We start from the raw sequence: 19,331 nt of genomic DNA on the forward strand, positions 1-19,331 counted from the left end.
AATCCTCAGTAGTTTTCCTACCTCTTTTCTTTTTTAAGGGATCCCGAATGCCACTTTAAAGAGCTTAACAGAACAAAGAAATCCAAGTGCAACCTTTTAAGTAGTTATTTAACAAGTTGGATGAACATCTTCAGGAGCATTCAGGTTCCCATCTTAGCACTGTTTTCACTGGAGGGGAAACAGAAATAAGGGATTTAAGATTGCTGGGACAGGCAGTGGCAGTGACACTCACACTAATGAGCAACCAGCAGCCAGCTCAGCTCACAGCCCTGTGTGCAGGGGCACTGAGAGCAGGGAGAACCAGGCTGCACATAACCAGCCAACTGCTGTGAAAAGCAGCAGTGAGGGATAAGTAGACCAAAACCAAGGGGACTGTAAAGCACAGGGTCAGGTTTAGTTCCAGTAGCAGCCAGAGAACTTGAAAAATTAAACAGATAGGCTCTGATGGTGTCCTGGATGTTGAGACCAACTCAGGTAACCACCTAAAAGGCACGTGGGAAGCTGCGTTCCAGAAAAAATTACAAGCATAATGCACTACCAGGAAAAAGTGTGGAAGGAAAGGGGGTATTTTTGTATTTTATTTTAAACGTGACCTGAACTTATCACAAAAAACTTTGCTTTCAAGCACAGCACACCTCACCTCGTTCACAAAGCTGCTGACAGCACAAAAGCTGAGACTTGACCTTGAGGTGGCACACAGGGAAAAAAACCTGACTTACTGCAGCAGCCCACCTTGGCAAAAAGGTCTCTGTCAATCTGCACAGCATTTGGAGAACTATTGACTCAAAAGCCTGCCATCAACCCTTGCAGGTGTCAAACATCCCAGAGTGAGGGACTTCCAAAAAGAGTGACTTCACAGGTCACATTCTGGTCACAACAGCCATGCCCTTTTTTAGGGCCACATTAAGCATCTGCACTTGCCACAATTCCAGAAGTCAGTGGCCAGAAGCTGTGGCTTCATGTTCTGAAGGGTTTCACTTCAATACCTGTGAAGGATGGTCATGTTCCCATACACAGCTTGTCTCCTCCTCTCACACTGAGCTCCTCCAGCATTTCTTACAGCTTTGAAAGGAAATGCACTGGACAATGTTTTTGTAGATTCAGATCAGACACCCTCCACAAGGTGGAATTGGGAGAACAGAATTCAGGTGGTAAAATAAATTGCAAGAAGGGGGAAGATCTAAAACTGCAGCTTAAGCTGATACAGCCACAGCCTATCCCTAACACTCAAATTACACATGCTCCTACTGCAAGGTCAGGCACTTTGAAAGATGCTTTTACACAATCAATTAAGGGTTTAAATATATACAAGAGCCAGTTTAGAGCCAGACTGGGCCAACAGGCCAAGCTCACAGTGATAAGTCTTAAATGGCCTTACCTCCTGGGAGTAAAACACCAACAGAAACCTTGCAAAACAGGTGGCAACACCTGAGCAACAAATCCATGCTCTGCAACAATTTCTGCTGGAAAGAGTAAAAAATAAGCTGCCTCTTTCACCCAACAACTGCTGCAAGAGGAGAAGAACTGCAACTACCTCCTTACTGCTCCAGCACCACAGATGACCACTTGTCAAAAGATTTTCCAGCCAGCAACATTGTAAAACTGGGTTTAGTTTTGTTTACAGCCACGTGTTGCCTTGCGGCCAATTCCAGCCCAGCAAATTCTCAGCAGTGAAAACCCAGGGCAGTCTTCCAGGCCCATGACAGTTGTCCAGCCTGACTCCATCCATGTCACGTGGCTGTGGTCACTGTGTGTATGTTAAAATAGCAGAAAAGCAAAGAGACTGCATTTGAGGCAAGTATGACTGTATCAGAACACAAAACAGTGAAATTAGATGGTGTCTGGATTTAGAGATGCTCCACATCCAGCATGAATCCCTTCTGAGACTACTAAAGTTCACAAATTAATGAATTATGAGCTAAAAAGCGAGGAAAGAAGAGCTGTGCATTAAGTCTCCAGCTCCATAGTCCTGTAGATTAACGAAACTGTACGGTACCCACTAATCCCAAAGCAAACAAACATTTCAGACACAGGACTACAAAAAACCACCACAGGCCAGAGCCAGGAGATTACACAGGCTGCACTCAGTTGCTAAGGGCAGACTGTTTCAGGCAGTGAATCCTGTGCCCACCCTTGGTCAACACACTCGTGTCCAACACCAGGTGAATCTTCACAGCGGAACAGAAATTCTCTTCCTGGGTGTTGCAATATCAGACAGATTATTTAACCACCTGGGCTGGAGGGTCAGTAAAACCAGCCACAAACTACTAAATAAACACAAACATATTGAGCTGAGGAGCACTCTCCAGACACTGTGTCCAAGACAGAGGTGCATTCCAGCCCTTGTGAGCTGGTCTGTGCTAGTCCTGGCAGATCCAAGGGCACCTCCCAGTTGATACACAATGAAGCCTGCTTCAGTATGAAAGGATTCTGCTTTTACAATCTACAGATAACTATTGACATTAGCCAAGTTACTGCTCCCAGCTCTTGCTCATCCATAGCTGGAAATCCCAGCAGCACAGGAGGCATTAAATACCCTACCTCGCTTGGTTTCCTGAAAGAAAAAAAAGAGCTGCTTTTCCTGCCTCCCCATTATGCTGCTGCTGTCATCTCCCTCAAATTGCATTTCAGCACACGACAGCAGAGCAGGGAGAGGAGGAAAGTGTTCAGCGGCATCGTGGCTGTGCTGCAGGCAGCTGTCAGCACTGCTGTCTTTCCCTCTGCCAACCCCTTGAAATGTGTTTCAAGGGCCCAACAGAGCTTGCACTTGCCAGGGGTACATGGGCTAGTGCTCCCTCCAAGACTGGCCTTCAACCAAAAATTTTCTGCGAGCATCATCTTGCTTTGAAGCATCTTGAGGGAGAGCTTTTCCTTCTCCCTCCATCACACAAAAATGCATCATGTCTTTGGGAGGGGATTTGGAAGTAGAAGTGTAAATCTGTACCTCATTCTGGTTTTGCAGGGGCCTGCTTTCCTCCAAGGAATAACAGGAGCAGTGCCCACAGCTTAGTAAGAGCATGTCAGACTGGATAAAGCAGTACAGGAGCCTTGTGTGAGGAGTGCTTTGGACAAACCATTATTACTTGAGGTCATTTTTCATTCTTATATTCACCCAAAAAGAGATTCCAGCTAGCACAGATCCTGACCACCTTGTACTGCAGAGCAGTATCATGTGATGACTCTACAGATCCCATCCAAATGTTTCTCTGAATAATGCAAACAGTAGCTTGGCCTCCTTGCAGGGGAGAGCAGGCTGAGGGTGAGCAACCACGCTTGGCCTCCAAGGCCAACTGAAAACACTTCAGGTCACCCAGACACCCACACACCCCCCCAGTTTTATTTCAGCTCATCAGCTTTGCTTCTCGTTATGAGGGGCAACCACAGTCTCCAAAATTCACCCTGGGAGCAGCTGGGCACCACCAGCATCAGCACAGGAGTGGGGCTCCCTAAAGCCAGAGAGGAAGCCACATATTAAATTTAAATTCCTGTTGACCTGGGTCAGGAACACTGCGAGGTGACATCGTGGCTCAGGGTAGGAGCCGCCCCACGTTGAAATCTTTCCCTAATGCCCAATCTTTTTCCACTTAATCAGGCACTGACAGTTCCCCTCATGAACACAGGCAGGGAACCACAGCAGGGTTGGTAATTAGGAGAGAGGTGTCATTCAGAAGGAATATCATTTCCCATCCTCAGGAATTAAGCTTTCTCAAGGATCGTTACGAATTTAAAACCACTGCAAGCCCTTAAGCACTGACCCAGAGGAAAAACATCACTCCTGAGATAGTCCAAAATAAACCTGAAATTCTATAAAAGTGACATGAAGGCTGCTGAGAACAAGATTATCCCAGCTCAGTGAGGCACTCCTTATTATCTCTCATCTTGGTGCTTTGGCAAGAATAACTTATTCGAGCCACCAGAACACTTAAGTGGCTTTTTCCCCCCTTCTTTTTCCTATTTTCTCTGCCTACCTCTCCCCGATTTCCCATTTCCAGTAACCTGCTAAAAAAAAAAAACCTACTCTGGAATAATGCTGACCAGCCCCGTTATTCAGCTCCATTTCAAACACAGGAACTCCCAGCCTGTACATAAATGACCTTATCTCCCGGGAGACAGCTGCTATCCCCAGGCAGCTGTGTGTTTCACACCTACTGCTGTATTTAAAAAGGCACCTATCCCCACTGGGATGGATCCTACTGAGAGTAATCCCAGTTACAGGAAGCAGCTTGAAACCCCACCATCACTTCAATGCACACATAGGCTTTGGAGACTGCTAATGCCTCGTCTTTAAGCAGTTACGATGATGTCCAAATTCAGTAATTTAAAGGGTGTCTTAAAATATCTCCAGATCAAATCCATCTGCAAAAAACCAAAACAACCCTGAACTTCCAATGAGAGGAATTAGTGGTGCAGCTCTGACTGTCCCAGAAAGAATGTAGCCTGTGGCAAGCCCAAACACCCTGCACTGCTGGCGCTGAGACACAGTAAACCACTCACAATGGCTTTAGAAAGATATAAATAAAAATAAGACACCCATTCCAAATTAATGAATGGGAGCTTCTTCCAGCAGGCACTAAACAACACCCGAAGGGCTCCACGTCTCTTGCACTTAGGTTTGTGCTATTCCAGGTTGCTAATCAGCTCCCGGCCCCTGGGATATGCTTCCTGTCTCTCTCCAGCTGTGCCAGAGCCGCCGGAATTGTGTGTTTGCCCCACCTATTCTTGCCACAGGACTCTGCAGTGATTTGTGTCCAATTTCAAAGCACAAGTCTGGCCGGCGGCAGGAACGCCCACTGCATTCTCAGGCAGACAAAGCACTGGGCTACCCCGGAATTTGGGCTTCCGAGGCAGCTCCTGAAACTCCAGCCCTGGAACAGGCTGCCAGCACCCTGCTGGAATCCAGACTGTACCTTATCACCAGTAACACCTGCCCCAAAAGTTCTTCTAGGAACCGCTGTTCCTGCCCTGACTGCCTGCAGCCAGGCCAACCAGAAGGAAAACATCCTAGGAAGCAAGAAAAAGAGATGGAAGAAAGCCTGTTACCACAGTGCACCACCTCCAAGCAGCCTGAATGTCTACAGATCTTCAGGAAATCTGTCTGAGTCCCTTCCCAAGTGTTGGTGTTCCAGGCACAAACTCCTGTCAAGATGATTGTTTATTAACATCCAGTCACACCACGAAGACATCCAGCACATGAAATCTATTAACGTGTTTACAGTTGCAGCAGGCCTGATGGAAGGCAGTGGAATTTTTGCACAGCATTCATCCTAGAAATTAAAAGCACATATTAAAGTAAATCCCACAGTTCTGGAATTAAAAATTGTCCCTGGAATCCTACTAGTCCTAAACAAAATGGGTTCTACCACATGGCTTGAGCTGCACATTCCTACAGCCTTGAACCTGTTCAGAGATGTACCAGAATCTGCTCAGGATTTGGGTCTGCAGAATGATGGGTTTCAGATTTCCTGCCTCACCTTCCAAACAGGTTGCTGAAGGAAAAACCCTCATGCCATCATCTCTGAAAGCAGGAGAGGCCACATCAGCTGTGCATGCAAAGGCCAGTCTAAATGCCTGACAGGGGACACCTGCCTTTCCCTCTACTGCTACCACTAGAAACCTGCAACAGCTGCAAAGTGCATCAGGTGGGAGGGCAGAGATTGCTAAGAAAGAGGAATCGACCTCCACAGAGACAGAATAGAGAAACAGAGATCTACCCATAGGTCTTAGGACCAGGACTGGCTGTGCCTCTTCGCCACCAAGACACTCTCTAGAACTGCTGCTGCGCCATAGAGAGGGAAATACAAGAGGGAACACTCTGAAAAGCGCATGGACATCGAGATTTAGTCCCTCAGCATCATGCCTGGATTATGGAAATAAAAGTGCACAGCAGCAACACTGGCTTTTCTCTTTCAAAGCATCAGACGTCTCAGGACAATAACCAAACCACAAGAAACTGAACAGAAACATCAACAACTAAACTTATTCGTATGAAAACTGTTCTAAGCATCTGTCAGTAAGATTCTAAAGTATGGTACTGGAGGACACTCAAAGACAACACTCCAGGTCATAAAGCACAGATGAGATTAAAGGAAAAACCTCCAGGGCTGGGCTCGCAGGTGCAAGCAGCCATTATCCATCCAGGGTTCCAGCCAGCAGAACTGCAAAGCCGAGGGATCCATGGGATGACTCTTTCTGACTCTCTGATTTGCTCACCCCAAAGCACTGCCCCGGGCAAACTCACACTCCTCTCATCACACACACACGATGGACTTCCCCACAGCTCTTCAGCCTCAGAAGACTTCGGTGGCATCCCAACCTACCTCCAGCCATCTGGGGGAACAAGGTCAGCTCCAGGGGCAGGAAAACTTATTACAAGAAGGCAGTATACATTAACATTTCCAGGCTGTGCTCTGTCTACCATGCCGGGCTGGCACTTGGATCAATAGAGAAGGGAAAGAAGAGGAGGAAGATGAGTATCTCTTACACTGATCCCTCAGCTCCGAGGACAGCTGGGTTTGGGGTTTCTTTCCTGCAGCGGCTCCCACAGCAGATGCCTGAAATGTTGAGATGTCCCAACGGCACCGAGTGCTCCCACACTGAACAGGGGTCAGAAGAGAACAACCTTTTACCCTCCTCTCTCCAGGAGCTCCGGGTTATCCCCGATGACAAACACCCGCCCGGGGGCACCCGGGACAGCCGTAAGGAGCCCCCGGAGAGCAGCGCCTGTCCCCGGGTGTTCCTCGGGGCCGCGGGAGGACACAGGGGAGGTGCACGGAGGTGAAGGGACCCCCTGACCCCGGGAAGGGGGAGACGGGGCCGGCCCTGAGGGGATGGAGGGCGGAGGGAAAGGACCCAGTCCTGAGGGGAGCTGAAGGGGGAGGGGGTGTCCCCGATCCTGAGGGAAAGCGAGCACGGAGGACTCGACCCTAAATGAAAGTGGAGAGGTACGGGGGGAGGACACGGGGACGATGACGCGGGGAACCCGTCCCTGAAGGGAAGCGCTGGGGGGGGGGACAAGCTGTCCCTGACGGGAAGAGAGGGGAAGGACCGGCCTTGAAGAGACGCGGGGGAAGAGGAACGGACGGAACGGACACCGGGCCATGAGGGGACGCGGGGAGAGGGGGGGAACGACCAGTCCCTGAGGACAGGCCCCAGCCGGGAGCAGCGCCCGACCCCGCAGCGAGGAGTCCGGCGAGGCCCAGGGACACCCCGGAGCGGCCCCTCTGTCCGTCGGGCGGCAGGGCGGTCCCGGCACTCACCGGCTCCGCGGGACAGAGGGGTCACCCCGGCACTCACCGGCCCCGCCGCCCCTCCGGCCCCGCTTCATTTAACCGCCGCTCCCGCCGCTTCCGCCCGGCCCGCGCCACGTGACCGCGCCGCCCCGCACCATAGAGACACAGCGAGGGAGAGACAGAGCGGCGCGCGGGGACGGGCGGCGCGGGCGGGCTCGGCCCGGCGAACCTACCATAGAGAGAGGGGGCGGGCGGGCATTGCGGCGCCACGCCCCCTGGCGGGCGGGCGGTGTTCCCGTGGGGAGGGGGCGGGGCCAGGGCCGCACGTGTGTGCGGGGCGGGGCCCGGGGACAGAACTTTTTGGGGTGCTCAGCAATGGGAGGGGGTCCCGGGTAGGTCCCCCCTGTCCCCCGCAGCTCTGAATGATCGTGGAGGTCAAGCGAGTGACAGGGAGCCCTCCCCAGGACACCGCGTTTGCAGCTGGGGATGTCCTGCAGGGAGAGTAGAGAATGGAACTTGAGGGGTTTAAGTGACTCGCCAAGCTGCCACAAAAGGACACGGCCGATTCATTGAGCTCCGCAAGATTTCCTGAGAGAAATGGGAAAGTTTTAATTGCGTTTTCAAGAGGTTCACGTCGTGGAGAAGTCCTGGAGCAGCTGCTCTACAGCACAGCCCACCCACTGGAGCAGGCTACAGGGATCCTCCTCTCTCTTAGCACCAAAAGGACAGAAATCAGGAAAACTTCACCAAAAAAAGGTAGTCATGAAAGAAAACAGCAGTGCCAGTGTTTGACAGAGCACTGAAGGACTGACACGATTTCCTGCTCCAGGTAATGAAATTGTTCAGTCCCCCCTGCTGGCTAACACGAGGGGTGGGCAACAGCAGCTCGTATTGTTCATATTGTGAAATTACTCAAAGAATAAAAAGCATTTTCTTTGTGCTCCCTCCTTTTTTACTCATTTATTAAACCAAATTATGTCCAGAAGAAACCCCAGCTTTCAGCATCAGGGAGGGAAGGCACTGCTGCAGCAGCACACACCAGCACTGAGCACAATCCCTGGACTTGCTCCTGTCCTCCACCTGCAAAGCTGCAGTAATTAGGAAAAAAACAAACAGGAAAGCAAGAATTCATCAACATTAGTCAGTCTTTCTCCGCCTTTCATTAAGGGCGAGATTATAATTTCTTTCTGCAAACTTGTTTGGAAAAGTATCAGGACAAATAATTAGAGAAGAAGTTAAAAAGATGAAGGTGAATTAAAGAAGACTTTCATCTGGGCAGTCCATATAGATCTGTTAAATCAGCTGCATTTTGATACTTTGTCCACTCTTTTCCTCTGATTCCCATAAATATTTTAACAAACAAAACAGTGGCTACCAAGAGTTTAAAGTTGTGAGTTTATTGCATATGTAACAAAAATGAACATGACCTCCTGGGTCCAGCCTACTATACAATCACTGTTTATTCCAGCTGGTTCCATAACCACATTAAATAGAACTAGTATTTCTTTAAATACTTTGATTTAGACATAAAATGAAACATTAGTGTACAACTTCCACAAAATAAATCTGCAATAAAAACAGTGGGAAGAATAACAAGGATAGCAGCAATACTTAAACATGACATTACAAAATAATAAATTAAAAAAAATACATTATAAAGTGGTTGAGGAACAACAACAACAACAACAAAAAAAAAAATTAACAGATTAAAACCAGATCCATACTGTGTTTCTGGGAATTTGCTGTGCCACACGGCCCCGAACCTGGGCACTGGCTCCAGAGGGCCCAGTGGCTGGATCAGTAATTTACAAAATCTGTTGGATTTTACAACCACCTCGACTTGAACTGAGGACAAACTGCTGAGCGAGCGCCGATCGCACTGTCTGGAGCTTCGAGCAGCCTTTTTGGAGCAGGGTCTTGTCTAACATAATGCCCAAGTGAACACTCACACCCATCCAACAGTCTCGTTTCTTCCTGCTGGAGCACACGAGCAGAGTGGTGGTTTCCTACATCCCTGAGCGTAGAGTAGAGGCTGAGGAGTAGTTATCAGGGCACTGCTGATGGAGCAGCTGCGGGGTTTGCCGTGGGACAGGAACGACAGACACGCTGTACCTTGTATTTCCTTCGGGTCAGATCCAAGAGTATCCGCGCACAAGGTGGAACGTGGAATGACAGAATGAACACGGGACTCGATGGGATTCTTTGGGCAAGTTTGAGAAGTAACAACCAAGTTCAAGTGCTGGCAGACCGAGTGGGAATGGACACACAAATTCACACAGCTGAGGTTATCCCAGACCTCCGAGAGCCACTGGCTCTAGCCATCCTAACTCCTGTTGGCATTTTGTCCTTCCCTGCCCTTGGAACTGGGCACAGGAAGAACAGGCCATGGCTCCGAAGCTGTTCTGCCTCGCTTCTCGCTGCTCCTCCATCCACCCAACCTGCTTTAAGGCCTGCCTCAAATGCATGTACAGAACAAGACAAAAATTGTCTTCGTCATCACTGAAGTGGCACAAAATTGCAAAGACAACACGACGGGAGAGGTGGTGAAGCTGTTGAAAAGAGAACTGAAATAATTTAAAAGACAGTGCCCTATTCTCGTTACTGTCAGCACGGAGGAGGTACCTTGACAAGGGCTTTTAAATACAGCAAAAAACAGACGGACTTTTCGAAACAACAATCCTTGCCTATTCTTATTTTGTGCATTCAATAAAACACTGACCTAGCAAAGACATTAGGAACTATCTTATGTCAACTGGGTCGTTGACATAAAGCTACTTGACCTATAGATCTCCAAATCAGGGGCCTTTCCCTTCACCTCGCTTGGTTTGTACTGAGCCAGTTGTGCTGCAGGTGTGACAGGATTTTTATTAAGGGGGTGCTTTAGTATCTGGGTTTGGGGGTTTTTTTACACATTTTTTAGTGAAAAATCCACATGGGACTGCATGCAAAGCTCTTGGGCAATAATCCATTTTGCATTTTTCCTATCTGACTGGTTTATTGCACATTAAAACGTACTGAAAGGATTAAATACACTTTATGAACAGGTTTGACTTCAAAGCAATTTGGAAAATCCAGGGTTGTGGGGACTCTGCTACTCAGCCTGGGACCATAGGGACGCTGTCTGCTAACAGTTGCACATCCCAACAACCAGAACTGCAGAAAGTGGTCTCCAAGTGCCAAAAGATCCCTATAGAACATGGGGCTGAATATGCCTCTCCTGTACAGTCCTGCAGGATGAGCATCTTTAGCCACCCTGTGCAAATCTCACAATATGGTACAATTTTACACCTCCAATGCGACTCCCGACAACAAATCACAAGAATTATGGTCAATGGCAAAAAGAAAACCACAAACAAACAAAACAGAGAAAGATGCCAGGGTTCTGACAAGTGTCTACTTTCTGTCCTAACACAGTTTAAAGCTATTACCAAATTCAATTTTAAAAAAAGACAAAATAGAAGTATTCTAGTAGACATCTCCTAAGGACAGGCTCTTGCCCACAGCTGAATTTCAATGCACTGTACCATAAATTTAACATCTGTTAAGTGTTTCAGTCATGAATCTAAAAATCAAGCTTGCCAAAGAAAAAAACTCCTTGTCTTGGTTTGAAAAGACAGGTGTCTGGTAAGGAAGCCAGAAACCTCCATTGAAATGGAAAGAAATGCAAACCACTCCCCCGCCCTGGAATTATTATAATCTATGAATCAAGGTGGTCTTGGGCAAAGATATGGGAATAAGAATAACAGTTCTTTACTAAGGAAATTAAAATAAAAATGCACTAGTAAAAAAAAAAAAAAAAAGAAAAGATAAATAGCTCACTGACAGAATTACAGAATACAACCTGACACCCTGCTGGTCAGGGTGCTGGCAGCAGTTTGATTAAATGGTGGCTGCTGTCCTCCTGGGGTGACAGATGGGGTTCTGTTGGAGCAGTGACCCTGTAGAAGGATCAGTAGTTTTCCTCTGAAGGTCCAGTGGTGGTGCAGATGGGTCTGGTCTTGCTCTGGGAATCCAGTGGAGAAAGGCTGCCTGCGGTGTTCCCAGTCTCAGATTATATCCAGGTAGGAATGCTTGGCTCCTCCCCCTGGAGCCAAGACCACTGGACCTTCAGAGGAAGACCAGAACCCTTTACAGGATCACCACTTTATCAGAACCACATCTATCACTTGAAGAGGACTGCAGTCACCATTTAATTGGACTGCCACCAACCCCCAGACCAACAGGGTGTCCAGTCCTATCCTGACTCTGTCAGTTTAAGCCAGTGTTTCTGTATTACTGTTATATTCACTAGTACTATATGTACTAGTAAAGAATCATTATTCCTGTTTCTTATATCTTTGCCTGAAAGCCCCTAAATTTAAAATTATAATAATTTGGGGGGAAGGGGCTTACATTCTCCATCACAAGGGAGGCTTCTGCCTTCCTTAGCAGACACCTGTCCTTCAAACCAAGACCTTCAGCTATTGGATTTGCTTTACCCCTGTGTTAAAGAAACCTTTCAATATTAGTTTCAGTTATTGGAAAAGAAAACCTTATGCAGCTCTCTGGAGAAATTTTCATCCTTGCAGAACTGAAGTCATAAATTCTTCCAATAGCTTTCTGTAACATTTAGAATGCTTTCACTATATAGTTCCCCTTTTACCTCAATCTCCAAATAAACCTTTCCTAAGGCCAAAAAATTTGAAGCAGGAGATTGCTTTGTTAACTTGACTTTTAGTGATTTCCATGTGAGTCTTAGAATTTAAAGTCACACAAACACATCTTGGGTAAAACAGCGGCACAGAAATCACAGCTTTGGAACTGAATGGATTTTTATCCTCTGTCTCCTCCTCACAAGGCTTCTCTGCAAGGTACTTACATCTGAACAAACTATGGAAAGTAATTCTGCAGGAGGAAAGAATTATTTTCACGTGCAAAACAATTAGATTTCAGCCAAGACAACCAAAGAGAAATCATACAATACCGTTTGAGCTGCCCCAGATTCCTTCACTTTTCTCAAGGTGAGCCACAGCTTCCACTGGGAGCTTCCTGCTAAGGCAGAACTTGGATTTCTTTACCTTTCAGTTAAGTGTTCATATGGAGGTATTTTCTGCTAGAAGTTTACTTTTTAAACAGATGTTTAAAATGTGCAATGCAAATTCTGGTGCCAGTCAGACACTCTGCACCTGCTGGACTCTACAAAGGCTCAAGCTTGATTTAAGACAGACTAACCAGGTGCACCTATCAGTTGCAGGTCCTCAGCAAATTAAGCTCATTCTCAAATGCACTTTGATTCTCCTATGAAACAAGCCCCACAGGTCGCTGACCCTATCACAATATGTGTTACCAATCTAGCAGAATATCCTGGGTAACCAAAGCCAAATGCTGAACTTGGCTGCATTTCATTTCGGGGGGGATGGAAGAAGAGGGAAGGGGTTATTGTAACAAAAGGGAGAAAATAGAGCTGGGAACCACCAAGAAAAGCCCCGACCCTCCCCCCCTAATCCACCAGTGGCAGAAGGGAAACAGCCCCATCTCTAAGTTGTCAGAGTTCAGATGTTTCAGACAGCTTAGCAGGAAGTTCACAGCAAGCTTCTTCTAGCTCTTCATTTGGTGGTCCATGAGTTAGCATCTGTTTCCTTTGGTTGCTTTTTCATTCCACAGCAAACCCACACGTCTCTTCCACAGCTGTCAACAGCTTCTCATAAAGCTTCTCGTATGACTCATAAGGCGGAATGTCGATCCGGTTAAAGCTGCAGGGAAAGTAACAAAACATTGGTGGATCTTAAGTGCTTATTGGGGGAAAAATGTAAAGGAGCTACATATAGATGGAAATTGTAAAAACTCTCAGCTGGCTCAGTGGCCAAAGGAGACAAGACGAAAAACAACTATTTCTACGGCAGGAATGCACAGCTTAATAGGGCAGCGTTTGGGATGAGGAGGAGGAAGAGGCAGATGCAGGAGACTTGCAAGAAAAAGCAACACATCAGGCAGGCCCACTCCCCGCCCTGCCTGCAGACAGTCTGCTGCTGCTGCCACCATTTCCTGCCTCTGATGGAGTGAGATTTCCGTGCAAGGGCTCAGGCTGTGCCTATATTGCACCAACAGCACGAGCTTCCAACATTTGACATCTGACAACTCTTCTTTGTAATGAAGAAATAAAGAAATAAACTTACAAATGTCTCACTACCCAGAATAATCACCTCTGGAATAAATGAAAACCACAGACAGTATAGGAGACAAAACAAGCTTTAAGAAAAGCAAATTATTTTGCTGGCTGCAGAGTACAGATATATCCAAGCTAACAGAGCACACGTGGAGTCATGAATGTGTATCACATGCTTAACCCCTGCCCAGGACAAACAGAGATGACTCCTTTAAATCAAGACAAAGGGAGAGGAAGCAGGGTGTTTCCATCTTACCAAGTGTGGGCTTTTGGAAGGTTGTCTGTGTTTGCATCTATTAAATGGATGGTAAACAGTCTGGGTCCTGCAGCGCCTGTAGAACCTTAGACAGACATTCTAGTTAATGCACTTCAACAAAGCATCATTCACACACACGCATTTTGCTGTGTATAAAAAGGCAAGAGAGGAAATTACAGTTCCAGCTGCAAGCCTAAGTATGTCCTAGGCTAAATCTGTAGAGATATTTGCAGCTGATGAAGGGATGGCAGATGAGATAGGGCTGTTTGTGACAAGCATTTTACAGACTGGCATTTTGGAAAGCTGCTAAATTTGATATTAATGAAGCTGCACTGTCAAAAATGAAAATACTTAAGTGCATGAAGGTTTTCCTTGTAAAACAGAGCTAGTATTTTAATTTTCAACATCAATTTACTGTAAGCTAATAAATGGAGTGTGACCAGGAGATCACAACAGCCAAGGACACTGCCACATATTTTTATAAAAACTTACGATTTTCAGAAATTTGCTTTAAAGCTTAGTCAGCCATATATCCCCGTGTATATTTGCATGGAATGATTTGAACCTCAGAGCACAGAGCTGTAAGAGACTGACAAGCCACAATTGGCAGCAGTCAAAGCACTGCACAGTAACAGATTTACCAGCTTCCATCACTATCAGCAACAGCCAAAGTGCTCAGCAGCAGCTGAGCTGCTGACAAATATAAAACTGTTCTCAGGCTCTAAAGTTTGCAAGTGCTTGACTTATCCAGTAATATGCTGATATTTTACAAGGGGTGTGTAAATACCACACCACTTTTATCTCTCTCCAACCACAGATTAACTCAGCCGCCACATCAGTCACCTTGTAAAGCCTTGAAACCTTGAAGTGGGACACGCGTCGAGCCCGTCACAAACTGCAGCAGCCTTGCCCTTCTTTCCTCATCAAACGTTTCCACCGCTTGCCAGAACCACTTGACGATGTTGCTGTCAGCCATGCAGTGCTTTAGGCGGGTGTTGGACTTCCAGTCATTCAGGTCTATCTTATCCAGGCCTCCTATGATCAGCTGTTAAAAGATTAGGAAGTGCTTTAAAGTCCAGAGTAATTTCAGGTTTGCTGTTATAAAAACACATCCAACTACGTCAAGAAGCCTGGCATTGTTTAGGTGCTTCACCCACTTTTTTGGTGCAAGGTAACACTCCACACCAGTACAGAACTGGCAGTAAATATCTCCAGTTTGACTGCAGTGAAACTGACCCCAAGCAGTGCTTTACCAGCATTAGAAGCCCATGCAAGACTTGCTTTATTAAATCTCTTCTCCTGGAAGGTACAGCCTGTCTTTATGAGGGCACAGCACTGATTTGGAGCAAGGCTATGGCACAGCATCACTGTCCTGCTGCAGGACTGTCCTAGAGGTGCCAATACCAGCGACAATGGAATCCTGCTCAGCTTATGGGAACATCTGAGTTGCTTTGTTGTTCTACAACAAACTACAGAAAATTTTCATCTGTTTTTTGACCCCATTTGTGAGAATCTCTGACACACACCTGACATATCACTTCAATCTCTTTTCCAGATTATTTTCCAGAGTTATTTTCCAACTAGGTTGCAAAATACTGTATCAGGAAGTTGCTTATAGCCATGCATTTAACCACCTCCTCTGGCAACAATAAATAAATGGCACAGAGCAAACTTCACCCCTCAAAACAAAATGTGTGTCGTACTTTAAATTTCCCATAATATTCCACAGTAAGGATCCAACTGCTGAGACTTGCTCTTTAGCAGCTGCCTTGTTGTGCCACCAAGAGAGCACCCACTTACACCTGCTCACATCATCAGGTGAGATGGGACTGTTCTAACATGGAGAGTACTGAAATATTTAATGGATTTTTAATCTACCTTTTTAAGCAAATGGAATGCAAGAACTCTGTGAGATTAACCAAAATGCATGACTGACTAGCACAAAGCTCGTAGTTTCTATACCACAAATGATGAATATTCCCCAGGTTGTCTTATTTTTTCTAGGAAGCAAAACCAGAGGAAAAATTACTGTAACAGGAACTAGTTTAAGAAGTAGCTTTCTGCACCTCAGGATTTGGTAAGAAGACAAATTAATTTCTTTTCTATATGCTCAAGTCTTATATTTCTGTAAACTAATTCCTGTGTGCAAGCAGAAACAGCCATGCATGAAAAGTTATTGGACAAAACAGTTATAGGGTAAATAACATGTCTGGTCTTGCCAAAAATTCCTCAAACTTGCAGTGTTTCCTCATTCTCAGACCACCTGCCTTGAGCACTAGTCCTTGGATAGACACCATGGTGCATTTGTCTTTCCCTGTTTAAGTAGCCCTCTCAATAATATCAACCCAAAGAATGTCTAGAATAAATCTAAAAGGTTTTGGTTAAATAAATACTCAGCTTTCTGGTACATAAAATGGAGTAAGTTTTGTGTTTTGTTTGTTTTGCTTGCTTTTTGTTTTTTAAATCAGTGCTTGACTTTGGATCAAACAAATTACAGAACAATAATCCACGTAGATAAAACGTACCTCAAGTTCCTTCTGGTCAAAAGGCTTGAGAAGGTGTTGAGGAATAAGTTCATTAAAGCCTTTCTGCAGAGCCAGGAACTGTGCCTCTATTCCTCTCATGAACCGCCAGTTCACATACAATCTAGGGGAGGAACATTGCACCATCAACAAAAAAGCAAAGTACCATTCAGAACTTCATCTTCCCAGGTCTCCCAGTGAAAACATTCATGTCATTTAACACTCAGGAGTTCCCACCCAAAATACTTACTTTTAAAGTTTCAGTATATACAAAAGTTCTGTTTACTACCCTCTTCCCACTACATCTGCAGGACATATTTCTGTTTGCAATACCTGACATATTCCTTCTTGTTCTCTTCTGTCACTGGAATATTCCTGCCATTTGGTTTGAGTTCATGCTGTAAAATCCTCCCAAAGGCATTGTGCTCCACACAGAATGTATGATCCAAGACTGGTGTGATATCGTTCTCTCTGCCAATGGACAGAGGGTAAACTCAGTATTTTTGGCATTTTGGTAACTCTCAGTGGTGATGCTGACAGTTATTTGAACACCTAGGTAGTCTTCAGGCAAAACCTTAGTTACCACCTGCATTTCACACACTAGAGGAATATTGCCACCATCACCCATTTCTGTATGATTTAGTGCATGTTGAAGAGCCTGATCAGATATGGGATATTCATCTAATTCTAATGGAACTCAGGATACTGGATAAAACCCTATATACAGAAATACACACACATACACACCCAGCCAGAATCTGATCTGCTGTCATGCATCTGTGAAGCACAGATGAGATCATACATAGACAACTTCATCATCAGTAACTTCTTTAAATACGAAATTCAAAACAGCATTTAGGAAAAGAAATTGAGATAATGCAAAGCAGTTCCAAGGAGTCCCAAAGCTACACTGAATGCTGGATCTTGTTCTGTAAGCGTACAGAAGTCCAAATTACGTCCATTTATTTTCATTTTAATCAGAGTTGGCTTTCTTTTGAAGAAGGCTCTACTTCCCCTCAGACCTCTGTCCTGTGTTTGGATTTTGATATTATGATATTCTACCATATCCATGCAAACTTTAATGATTTAGTATCTAGTTTATTACAAGGAGAGTTTGCAATGAGAACTTTTCCTCAAGTACCTTTGATATATTAAGAATAGTTTAATGCCTTTGTACAGACTAACACCATAAAAAGATTTTTGCAAACTCTTTGTCTAAACCATCTCACTATTGCCAACAAACTCTACCCCATTTTCTCTGCAGTGAGATGATTGCTAAATTCAGTACTTACAAGATCCAGACTAAACTTTTGTGTAATTCTGGGTCAACAGATTCCAGATCGGAGAGCTGGATAGGCTTCCCCAGCAGCTGTTTGTAAAAGGGAACTGTGAACCCCCCGTTGATATAGTGTCCATGGAACACAGCCAAACCCATTATCCGACCAACAAAATGGAAATAAGACAAATGGTCCTGCAGGGAGAGAGGAGAATCAGGCTTGGGAAGACACTGACATCTTGTGGCACCCTCGGTGGTTCATTCAGCATGAGTTACCTGCAGCCCTCTGGGTAAGAGCAGCCACCACTTTTCCTCACAACATAACCAAAACCAAAGCATTTAATGATTAAAAACCTCAAACAAGTCTCTGTGCATTACCTGATTAATAAATTGGATTCAAGTCTCTAGACCTCTCAAAGGGAAAAACTTGGAAAGAGAAAATCCCTGTGAAACCTCCAAAATCCAAAAAGATGAGGGTTCTGAACAAGTTAGTTTATTCTTTGTTTAACAATCCAAATGTATCTACTCTTGAGGAAGCAGTGTGCTTGTTTCCTTCATTTCTTTCATGTTCCTTTTAAACTAACTTTTGAAAGCTGAGGTGTAAGTCCTATGGTTGACATTCCTCCAATCCACCTCCCTCATCTTCCAGTGCAAATGTCAGGAAATGTCATGTCAGGGAGAATTCCCTCTACTAATACAGAACTGCTGCTCCTTTTAGGGTCTGCATCATTACAAATCCTTCAGTAAGAGAAAAAGCAAGCACAGGAGCGTAGTGAGAAAGGTCAAGCAAGGGATACATGCCTAAAAGTCATGGGGTGGCACTGCTGGGATTGTAATCCTGTGTGCACAACCACCTGTGCTCACAGTGAAGATGAATTTCATCTGTCTTGTCTTCTCAGAGTCACTGTGCAAACCAATCAGTACTGAGCAGCCTCAAAGAAATCAGATATCTGTCAAAGGCTATCATGCTTTTAATTTCTGAACAAATACCCTCTGCTTCTTACTGTATAAATATAAGACATTAACACCTTCTTATTCCAATTTACCCTGCAGTTTAGACTCTTCTTGTGGAAGAACAGCTGTAAGAAACTGCAGAGGACATCTTTTAAAGTAGGAATATTGCTGAGAAATTAATACTTACAGGATTGATAGAAGAGTCTGGATTGATTTGCAGCATATAAATATTATCTGTGGAGTATTGGAAGAGTCCATAGTAGGGATTCAACATTTCATGGCACAGTAAATACAACCACTCTCTGCCAAAAAAAAAAAAACAACAACCCAACAGATTTATAAGAGTGCAATTTGTACTTAAGTTTTAGACAAAACAATTTCTGTGATTGATCAGTTATGGAATGCTTATTTCAAAATCATCACCTTGTGCTGCCCTCCATTTGTAGACCAAAAGGATGTGAATAAAACCTCACAATGTCCTATTGCACTCAGGGCAGACTTGGTTTAGTTTAGAAGCACTGAAGGGATTAACATCAATTAGAGAAGCTATAGCAAGCTGTTAGACAATGCCATCAACTAATTGAATCTGAACAAGCCACACTTCCAAAAAAAATCCTGCCTTTGTACAGAGTTCAGCTATTTGGAGCCTATGAGATCTGCTTCTCTGCAACCTGTAGAGTATAAGGAAATATTAAAAAAAACCTGTTGATTACAATCAGTTCAATCGCTGGGGATCTTTAGAAAAGCTGGTTTTCTGCCAGCTTGGTGACTGCTTTCAGCAGAGGCCAGAAGGGACAGAGACCAAGTGCATTAAAAGGAGGGGTTGGGTAAATTCACTCACCTCAATAACATACAAGGACAGGAGCAGAACTAAAGCTATTTCTGACCTCCCAAGTCACCATGACAAATACCCCTTTGTTGTTAAATTTGGACAGCCTTCCCAGGTCCA

At 45.2% G+C, this 19,331-nt stretch overlaps 2 protein-coding genes across 10 annotated transcripts in view; both read right to left on the minus strand.

Moving 5' to 3' along the window:
* Positions 1-7,438, minus strand: part of RNF216 (ring finger protein 216) — a 76,105-nt gene extending 68,667 nt beyond the window's left edge. Inside the window, exons 1-2 of one of the 5 annotated variants that reach the window (XM_058849747.1) lie at positions 7,257-7,438; positions 6,482-6,593 (exon numbers count right to left, since the gene is read on the minus strand). The gene's annotated coding sequence lies outside the window, so the exon portion shown is untranslated. Of the gene's footprint in view, positions 1-6,481; positions 6,594-7,091; positions 7,202-7,256 lie in introns of those variants that run through there. The other 4 variants (XM_058849746.1, XM_058849748.1, XM_058849750.1 and 1 more) reach the window with 4 other exon arrangements.
* Positions 7,439-8,612: 1,174 nt separating this feature from the next.
* Positions 8,613-19,331, minus strand: part of SMURF1 (SMAD specific E3 ubiquitin protein ligase 1) — a 45,381-nt gene continuing 34,662 nt past the window's right edge. For 3 of the 5 annotated variants that reach the window (XM_058849841.1, XM_058849839.1, XM_058849838.1), the window contains 7 exons: positions 18,570-18,684; positions 17,445-17,623; positions 16,486-16,623; positions 16,156-16,276; positions 14,474-14,675; positions 13,631-13,715; positions 8,613-12,961 (listed from right to left, as the gene is read on the minus strand). In XM_058849841.1, the coding sequence (XP_058705824.1) occupies positions 12,862-12,961; positions 13,631-13,715; positions 14,474-14,675; positions 16,156-16,276; positions 16,486-16,623; positions 17,445-17,623; positions 18,570-18,684 (940 nt within the window). In that variant the 3' untranslated portion in view covers positions 8,613-12,861. The remainder of the gene's footprint in view (positions 12,962-13,630; positions 13,716-14,473; positions 14,676-16,155; positions 16,277-16,485; positions 16,624-17,444; positions 17,624-18,569; positions 18,685-19,331) is intronic. The other 2 variants (XM_058849842.1, XM_058849840.1) reach the window with 1 other exon arrangement.

Source organism: Poecile atricapillus, chromosome 14 (assembly GCF_030490865.1).
Source record: "Poecile atricapillus isolate bPoeAtr1 chromosome 14, bPoeAtr1.hap1, whole genome shotgun sequence".
NCBI classification, from domain to species: domain Eukaryota; kingdom Metazoa; phylum Chordata; class Aves; order Passeriformes; family Paridae; genus Poecile; species Poecile atricapillus.